Source organism: Gopherus flavomarginatus, chromosome 5 (assembly GCF_025201925.1).
Source record: "Gopherus flavomarginatus isolate rGopFla2 chromosome 5, rGopFla2.mat.asm, whole genome shotgun sequence".
NCBI classification, from domain to species: domain Eukaryota; kingdom Metazoa; phylum Chordata; order Testudines; family Testudinidae; genus Gopherus; species Gopherus flavomarginatus.
The window spans coordinates 72,196,140-72,206,116 of NC_066621.1; the positions used below are offsets into that span (position 1 = coordinate 72,196,140).

General features: G+C 44.3%; 1 protein-coding gene across 1 annotated transcript; it reads left to right on the forward strand.

The window, feature by feature from the left end:
* Positions 1-6,634: 6,634 nt before the first annotated feature.
* On the forward strand, positions 6,635-9,580 carry FANCF (FA complementation group F). The gene has a single exon (XM_050955429.1). The coding sequence runs from the start codon at positions 6,709-6,711 to the stop codon at positions 7,744-7,746; it is 1,038 nt and encodes a 345-aa protein (XP_050811386.1). The 5' UTR covers positions 6,635-6,708; the 3' UTR covers positions 7,747-9,580.
* The last annotated feature ends 397 nt before the right edge of the window (positions 9,581-9,977 follow it).

Here is a 9,977-nt window from a genome sequence, read left to right on the forward strand (position 1 = left end):
TATAGCTTCAATTAAATCAGTGAAATTATGCTGATTTACATCATCTGAGAATCTGACCCTTTGTTGTAAATCTAGGCAGTGGGCATAAAGGTATTATAGTGAAAGATATTTTTAAGGCTGGGCATTGAGATAGTAAGTTCTTTGGTTTCCTTACAAATGCTACTACCACACTTTCCCCCTCGAAATAAATAAATAAATAAATAATAAAAAAGAGAGAGAGACCTCATGTACTATATCTAGATGATTTTCTTTTGGATGTTCTTGTGGCTCCCTGTTCTCCCTAAATGAAGTATTGAGCCTATGTTTTACCCAACATGAAACGTAACCATATCCACAATGCTGACAATTATTGAAGCTGCCAAACCGTAGAAAGAAGGCTTCCAACTCTTAAAAAGTCCTCCGGGGAAAAAAAAAATGTGTACATGGAAAAGACAGCCAGTTTGACAGGAAGCAGCTTATGCTCTTCTTGACCCAAAGAAAATTCTCCATCTGCTCCACTACATTTGATTATTGGATCAGACCAACATATCAGGCTGATCAGTAGGCTTCAAATTTATAGTGGAAGGCCTCAAAAGATACTGCTAGGGCAGCCAGATACTAAAATGATAAACCTGGATGCCGTTATAATATTAGCACCAGGGTATGGGAGATTAAGGTAGTTTTCTGAGTGGAGAGTGTGGACAAGGGAATTTATGGCTAGATAGCTGTCATGCTGGGGTCACTGCTTATTACACAAATCATAACTTGTCTCAGTGTTACCTTGTGCTCTTCTCATCTGTTGTATTTGTTATCTTCAGTCTTGGATTGCAAGCTCTTTGGACCAGGTTCTGTCTTTTCATTCTGTATGTATGTACAGTGGCTAGCCTAAAGGGGTGGGGGACATCCTTGGTACCTCTAGGTGCTTCTGCAACACAAATAAATAACAATAGCTTATTACAAACCTGAGGGGAGAATTTGGCGTCTGAGATCAATAGCTCAGGTTGGGAGGGACTTATGTGAGGTGGAGGTTGGCATGTTGAGATTAAAGGTTAATAGTAAGGGAAAGTGCAGGAGTTTTGGTTAGAGAGATGGAGCAAGTCAGCTGCACTTGCTGCTATCGCAAAAGAAGGGTTTGGAAGTTGGAGGAGCTTCAGATTACAGGTGTTTACCACTACAGGTGTGCAAGAAAGTTTTAGGGTTTGTATTGTGAGGTTCTTTTAGAGGTTCTGAGGAGATATGGCAACCAGGAAAAAGAGTTGGCTTGGGGGCACCCATTTTATTAGAAAACCAACATGAGCTCCAACTCCATAGATTTCCCATGATGTCAAGACAAATTTTATCAAACTGACCTGTTGTAAATTAATACCCATACATGAATACTAACTAACAAACTAAGGTACCTCTTTGTTGCCTTGATTGTCAGCATCCTCTCACGGAATTAACATGGCAATGTATAAGTATTGTCATTTCATCTAACTTTGCCTAAGAAGCCTGCACAGGTATCTCTTGGAATACAATTGTCTTAGCTTTGATCATTCAGATTCCAAATTCATTTTACAACATCAGAGGAAAGCATGTGGAATAGATTAACATCTACTGATTGTTTTGGGGACTCTTCTTGGTGCTCACTTGATATTAGTGAAATCCAAACAGATCGCATCTCCCATAATGCACCATGATCTCCCCCTGGGTTTGATCGACCACGTTGCATCATGGGAGTCTTCCTGTGGTGGAATTAGCAACTGGAATCTCATGAAACACCATGACACCTCAGGCAGACACAGAGTTAAAAATCAGGACATGAAAAACCCAATGGGAAAAAAAAGTTTAGTTTTGGATCAACAAACTGAAACAAAACATTTCATTTTAGGAAAGTCCAAATGTTTCATTTCAATTAAAAATGTCAGTATTTTGACTTTTGATCCCAGTTTGGAACAAAATCAAACGTTAAAATACCAGAATTTTGCATAGGCTGGAAATTCCATTTTTCAATCAGCTCTACAGAGGCCTGTTAGAAATCCCATCCATTTCCCTTTATATGCAGGAATGTTGCAGATTTCTTAGGGCTTTGTCCAGTGCAGTCATATGTTCACAGCCTGTTTTTGTTAGGTTCCTGGTGCTGCAAATGTGATTATTTGATTTCTTTCAAGTGAAATTTATAGGCACATTTATGTTTATAAACATGTAGATTTCATCCAATAAGACTAAAGATCAGAAACCTTCAGAGATTCCCTATGAGAAATTCCTGAAGGAAATTTCTCATTTATTTCTGCTGTGGTGCATACAAATTTCCAAAATAAATCCTTCATTAAAATATACATGGGTGGAGAATTTAGTGAAATTGTTCACTTTAGAGACCATAACACTTATTGCAAGACAGACCGTGTTAATACAGGTTTCAGAGTGGTAGCTGTGTTAATCTGCATCAGTAAAAAGAACGAGCAGTACTTGTGGCACCTTAGAGACTAACAAATTTATTTGAGCACAAGCTTTCGTGGGCTAAAGCCCACTTCATCAGATGCATGCAGTGGAAAATACAGTAGGAAGATAGATATACAGAGAACATGAAAAAATGGGGGTTGCTATACCAGCTCTAATGAGACTAATCAATTAAGGTGGGCTATTATCAGCAGGAGAAAAAAAAAACTTTTGTAGTGACATCGTGACCAAATTCCAATTCACATAACTCTTTCTGACTGTCTAAACTTCCACCTGTAGTTTCAACTGAATGCAATATTCCCCACTTCATATCTTAAACTGTCCTGTTGCATTTGTTGCTGTGTACTGTTGAATGGTTGATACAGTCCACCTGTGAAATGAAGTATTTCAGCAATAAATGAAGTATAATATGCTTTTGAAATAAAAGATATGTAAACATAAATTATTATTAATGTTAATAGCAATTGTGATGAGTGTGTACCACACACCTGTAATGAAATAGTTAATTAGAGAGAGGGAACAATTAGTGTACCTGGTTGCACGTGAAGGTGAGCCAGGCCCAACTGAAGATGAGGTTCAGCTGAGGGATGATCTGGGTGGTGAACACAAAGGGTAGAAGCCCAAATATAAACAGGGCTGGAGGGAGTAATCCTTCTTTGAATCCTAGAAAATGGAAAAAAGGCCTAGGGAGAGACTAACTAAAGGAAGGCCAAGGTAGGAAGAAGTCTAGAGTGATAGTGAGGCCTCTGAAGGAGCAGACTTTAGCTGCTTACCACAGGGTCCCTCAGGGCTGCCGGCGGAGCAAGTGGGGCAATTTGCCCTGGGCCCTGCAGGGGCCCCCACAAGAATATAGTATTCTATAATATTGCAACTTTTTTTTTATGGACGGGGCCCCTGAAATTGCTGCCTGAATGGCACCCCAGGTAGACAGGAGAGTGGGCGAGCATGCCTGTATCCCCCTACTGGATCACTGGAAAAGATGATGTGGAAATACTATGAGAAGAGGGGGAAGGAATACTCAGTGCAAACCTTCTCCTCCAGGGAGAAAGCTCTAGGAGGTGATGCTCTGCACAACAGTGGGAGAACAATGCTGCAGAGCCTGGGTAGGAGCAAAAAGTTATGTCTGACTTTAGTTTAGTGGCTCCTTAGCTTACCCTAGAAGGAGTAAGACTAAATGTGAGCTGGCTGGAGGCTAAGTCATGAGAAGAGGTAGACTCTTAGAGAGCTAGAGCAGCTGTTGGCAGGGTGCATGCTGAAAAGAATCTGCTAGGCCATGCCCAGCCATAAGGGCATATGCCAACACTGAGTCCACTCACCAACAAATATGTTACAATAGTATTGTGGAAATCTAGGGATCTGTGGCCCTCAGGTAGGGTGACCAGATGTCCTGATTTTATAGGGATAGTCCTGATGTTGGGGTCTTTTTCTTATATAGGCTCCTAGTCTCCCCCGCCCCCGCCCCCTGCCCTGATTTATCACACTTGCTATCTGGTGACCCTACCCTCAGGAGAGAATATGCAGTTAATTCTGAACTGAAAATCTATTCTAAGACTTTTAAATTTGAGTGTTTTCAGAGAGTGTGTGTGTGTTTTATTGATTTATTTATTAAAGGATTGAAGGACTCATTCTGACTATCTAGTTCGATCCCTTGCCTAACACAGGTCATAAAACTTCACCCAGGAATATCCCCATTGAGCCCATAATCTTTTAGAAAGACCTTAGTCTTGATTTTAAACACACCTACTGATGGGCAATCCACCTCATCCTTTCATAAATTGTTCCAGTGGTTAAGTACCCTCACTGTTAAATACATCAATAAGAACCTTCTTTATTTTTAAGTCAGCACATCAGGATGGGGAAGGAGTTGGGGGACTAAACTATCTTCCTCAGCAGTTCAAAGAATAGTTCTGAGCTGGCAGTGATGAGCATCTGCTCTCTATTCTTTAGTGCAGAGGAGGGAAGAGAGAATAGCTCTAGCAGTGTGGGGCTTAGTGAGGACAGGAGCTTCACTGTCTCTGAGTGAGTCTAGAGTGGTACTCAGGAAAGGATGGCTCCTCTTTTGTACAGAACTATTTAAGGTAGCCTAGGAGATGGGAAAAACAGGTGAAACTGAGAACCAACAACCATTTATGGTTTCCCCAAGTCCATGTTACAGCAGCTTGTGGAGATGTTCTAATTTGCACCACTGCAAACAGTCTCTTAGGGACCAAACACTGTCTAGGGACAATCAAAATGCAGTACCGTCCAGCTGCTTTCCCTTTCTGCTCCTAACGTACCCCTTTGTGCTAGGAGCTTGCTATGCTATCTGTAGGCCTGCTGGGAACTTCCAGATGGTTTGTGGTCCCTTTATATCACCTGAGTGGTACAAACGGAAGAGAACAAGGCAGAAAACTTGCCACAGATCATTGACCTTCCTGAAACGATATATGCGGCCCTCAAGCTGAGAAGTTATACATTAGTGCTCTACACCATAATTCGGAGCTTCATAGCAGCAGTGAGGATAAAATTGATTATTCTAATACAAAAAGATAGGGCCCTGCCATCTGAGCTAAAGAAGAATTGCTAAAGATAAATAATGCAAATAACAGTGGGAAGCTGGTCCTAGCACCAGGACACATAGAAGTAAGCATATGCAATGTGGATGAGTGGAGGCTTGGAACTGGACAAACAATGCTGTGAACTCTAACAATTTTGACCCCTGCTGTAGGTGGTTTCATGAGCATGTGATAAGTTTCCAGCCAACTCTCATCATATTCCAGCCACTTTGCCAGCCTTTCAGAAGGAACATGCCAAATTAAGTGCTACTGTAACCTGTACTAATAGAGTGACTCTGGGTCATCCTCTACTGGTTTGACAACATATAGAGATTTATGACTGCTGCTGCTTGCATGCTAATACAGGGGTTCTCAGACTTTTGTACTGGTGACCCCTTTCACACAGCAAGCCTCTGAGGGCAACCCCCCTCATACATTAAAAACATTTTTTATATATTTAACACCATTATAAATGCTGGTGGTGAAGCAGGTTTTGGAGTGGAGGATCACAGCTCACGACCCCCCCCCCATGTAATAACCTCACAACCCCCTGAGGAGTCCGGACCCCCAGTTTGAGAACCCCTGTTCTAATACATCTGGCTCTTCAGCTCAAGTAGTAGAGGCTTATGCTTTTATACAGAGGGTGAGGGCTCTGTCCCCACAGATGACCCAAATAGGAGAATTGCTATATTTGGATATGCTGACTGTAATTACTAGATCACAATCTGGTACTGGTACCAGAACCAGGAATAGAAACCAACCTGATGCCTGGCATTCCACTGCAGTATCACAGATAGTTGTGTAACCCTCTTGCAATGTGTGTATTGTGGTCCAGACCAACCCTGGAGAGACATAGTGGGTAACAGCACAAGTGTGTGTGCCATTTCTCTATTATTGCTATAGGTGAAAAGGAGAGGTCTCTGATTTGTATTGATAACCCTCAGTCATGAATCAGCCTGCCTAAAATTATGACTGTATAAACCTCATCATGATTTAAAAACTATTTGGAGATCATTATTGTTTTTTTGAGTCTTTAGAGTGCATTCTGATAACATTGTCAACATTTTTCTCCACAACTGTAAGAGCTAGAAACTTTTAAAAATGAAAACTGAGCCACACTTAATCACAGGATTATAGCAAATAGGGATTTAACCACTAGAGCTGGAATTACTGTGTAGTTGTAGATGTGAAGACTGTGGGTTCAAACATTGGTGAGAGTGGGGAATAAAATGTGTATATGTAAAAGTGAGTGTTAGAACCCTGGCATAATTGTGGAATGATTTTATATTGTACACCAGTGCACCCTTATACTTCAACGGTGTGTTCCTATTTTATTTGTGTTGCAGTCACAGCAGCCGCACTCTGCTTAAAGGGCGCTGTCCCTCTAACTCCAGAACAGTTCACTCAATAGCGGGGGCTGTTGGAAGATGCCTGAAAAGGCCATGTCTATACTGCAAGCGGGAGTGTGACTACGGGCTGGCTAGCGACGAGTGCTCCTAACACCGCTACACCACCTCTGCCGCTCCACCCAGCTTTGACCCTGCCTGACCAAACAACGGCCCCTAACCCCCGAGTCCTTCCCCCGGTGATCTAAGGGAAGCGAAAGTGATATGCAGGGGACTGACATCACCATCAGCCAATGGAATTGCAGAGCTTACCTCAAGCGGGTTCCGATTGGGCTAAGACGCGAGCGGAAGGCAGAGCCGCTGTTCAAACTTGCGGCGGGAAGTGCCGGGGGCCCAGACGAGCCGTCGCCATGGAGACGCTGTTGTGGCAGGTGGAGCAGCTGCCCGGGCTCCTGGCCGTGTCCCGCTCAGGGCAGGTTCGGGACTGGGACCCGCCAACCCTGGATAGAGCCCTGCAGTGGGGCCGTTACTTCCAACACCTGCACGGCCGCTTCCGCGCCCAGCCCCGGCTCCGGGCCGCCCTGGGGCAGCGGCTCCGCCGAGGGCAGCACGGGCCGCCGCTTGGCTTCGGACACCTGGGGCGCTGCCCGGAGCTGCTGGGCCTAGCGCTGCTGGGCAACCGGGCGCTGCCTCCCGCCGCCTACCACCGCCTCCTGCGGAGCTTGCTGCTGCCGCCCAGCGGCCAGGCTACCCCGGGGCCCTGCAGCCTCGGCCTCCTGGCCCGGCGCAAGGCCGCCGCCCAGCTGCTGCCGCCGCCCAGCCCAGCCCAGGCGCGCCCTGAGGAGCTGGAGCTGGAGCAGTCGCTGCGGACCGAGGCCCAGCTGCTGCTGTCCCGGCTGCAGGAAGACGAGGAGGAGGAGCAGGGACTGGCGGGTGTCCTGGAGCATCTGCCCAGGCCTAGGGTCTACCGGGTGCTGGCGGCGCTGCTGCTGGAGCAGGCCGGGGACAACGCTGGCAGAGAGGGGGCCAGCTGGGCAGAGCACAGGGAGGGGCCCAGGCCGGCTGCAGCGGTGCTCTCCTGGCTGCTTGGGGAGCCAGGCCGGCTCTCCGTCTTCTGCCGCCTCCTCCCGGGCTCCCTCCTCGTTGCCCTTTCTGCCCGATACCCCCAGCTGGGCACCCCTTACTTGCATCTCCTTACCAGCTGGGGCAGCCGCCTGCGCTACGATCCCCTGAGCGGCCAATGGGCCAGCAGCCGCTGCCCTAGTGAGGACGAGCTCTCCTGGGAAGAGCTGCGGGAGCGCTTCAGCTGCTTCATGAGGGGACCTGCCCCGCTCCGAGAGGCTGCCCTGGCTTCTCTGAAAAACCTGAAGATCCAGGATGGAGACTTCGAAGTCTGCGGCCTGAGTGTCTGGACTGACCTGTTGCTGGAGTTGGAGGCACCTCTCTAAAGACACTCGAACGTTAGCTCGGAGGAAGAGAGGACTAGGACATTAAATAGGTTTCATAGGAAATTAAATAGTCTGAAATCCAAGAAACCGGAGTAACTTTCTTTTCTCCATAACTAACATCAAAGTCAAATGGATTATATCTTGTTTGGAGTGAAAGGGCAACTTTGTGATCAGATTGCATGCCATAAAACTTAAGTAAGTTAGCAAAGAGTGCCTTAGGGATTGGGTTCTGCTCGTGCACATGCTGGTGTAAACCTGGACTGACTCCTCCTCTACAGGAGTTACCCATGTAAAATCTGTGTAAATGAGCCCAGAATCAGGCTCCTTACATCTAGTCAAGTAGTTCCCAGTTACATTTCTCTTACACTCGGAACAAGTTGACTAGGAATTTTCTTCTTTCCTCTTCCAGTTTATTTTCTTCCCTCCACCTCTTATGTTTTTACCAGCTCTGATATTCCCCAATACTTATGGTTGGGCTGTTTGGTTTAAGAGTACCCTTAATTCTGTTGATCACTAACAGGAAATGCTTCCATCCCCTATTGGCACTATTGCTACAAAATTCAAGTGTGTGAATACCTTAAGATATAGAGAAACTAGCTTAACTTTCTGTGTGTTGAAAAGATAGAAATTGAACTGTGTATTGCCATGGGCACAGTGTGTTGACATTTGTCTGTTTCTAGCAGTTGCAAACTGGCAGAGTACAAAAAGGGGGAAAGGGCTTTTTGTCTCACTTACTTAGGATACTCATAATTCCAGGTTAAATCTATTTTTCACTATCACCTTGTCTTCCAGTGGTGGTTTATTTTTGCCTTTTTTTCCTTCATGCTTCGAAATATCCTAGGCACAATGTGGGTAGGACTGCAGAGGTCAGAGGCGACTTCATGCCCAATGGGAAAGAATCCAAAGAGCGTACATAAAGCCTGCTGATTTGATCTTTTATCAATCACGATGTAGCATGTTTGTTTCTATGTTGCAGTGGAAACTTCATTTTCCTATCCTACAAATGGATACTCAGTAGCTTAGCTTTTTGTTGAGAGTTTCTTTCACCAAACTGGGACCAGAATGGGAGAGTAGAAATACCTTCTTTCAAATGGGTTGGGCAACAAACTTCTTTCCCTCCTAGATGATTACTGAAGGACCTGCTTGTCTTAATTGTCTTTATTAAACTCTGACTCTGATCACAATCTCTATGTGGGAAAATAATTACTGGTCAGGATTTGCTAAATGAAGGCTAGATGTGCAAACTGACCATGAACTATAAAATGGGCATTATCCTGCAGTTTACTGTGAAAAGTCTAGGTTAACTGCTCAGCTTTTTTTTAAATAAAACACTTTATTACACAAAGCAAGAAGTGGAATGTTACAGGTATGGAAGGTATTTGACCTACAGCCTCAATATACATCTGAGCTATGATGCTATCTAACTGCACATAAAAATAAACAGTAAATCTGTTTTGCAAAGCAATTGAAATGCTGTATGGCGATGATACAGGGCCAAATCACAACCTCCCTATGTCTGTGGGTGAGCAGTTAATTGATGAGACTACCCAGGTAATGTTACTACTTGTGTGAGTGACTGCTCATCAGTGGACCATAAAGGGGGAAATCATAAGCTGGAGATATCTGAAAAATGCTTTAGATAGTGCTTTTAAAACAGAACAATGTAAAAGGAATATGCCAGAATTCTTAAAACTGCTGTACATCAGCAAGTCTAGTCTAATCTGAGAGCAAATTTGTATGGGCAAGTTATAAACCTAATAAAATAGAAAACTATGCTATAAACCCCTTAATTAAAAGATCTTTCTTTATTGTAGGGATAGTAAATGAGAGAGAGAGAGAGAGAGAGAGAGAGAGAGAGCAGAAGCTCCTCAGTGAAGCTTGAGTCATCTGGTAATACTGAGTTCATCTTCAACCCAATGTGGCCCATTAAAGCAAGGAATTTCTGCTGCCAGAACATTCAGGCCCCTGCTTATCACCCACTTAATGAGGTTCTTACAGAGGTGTGGTGTGTTTTTGTTTGTTTGCTTTAATGAAAACTGAACATCTAAGCCTGTTTCTATTGTTGCTGACATTTTGCAGAATGCACATAAATTTCAAAGCACAAATAAATGCACAATAAATGATTCAAATAAAATACCATTGAGACTTTTGGAACCCTAGTATTCCTTTGCTGTGCCACAAAATGTTGCAAATATTCTGTTGCTGTGGAAATCTTATTCCTTAACCTCATA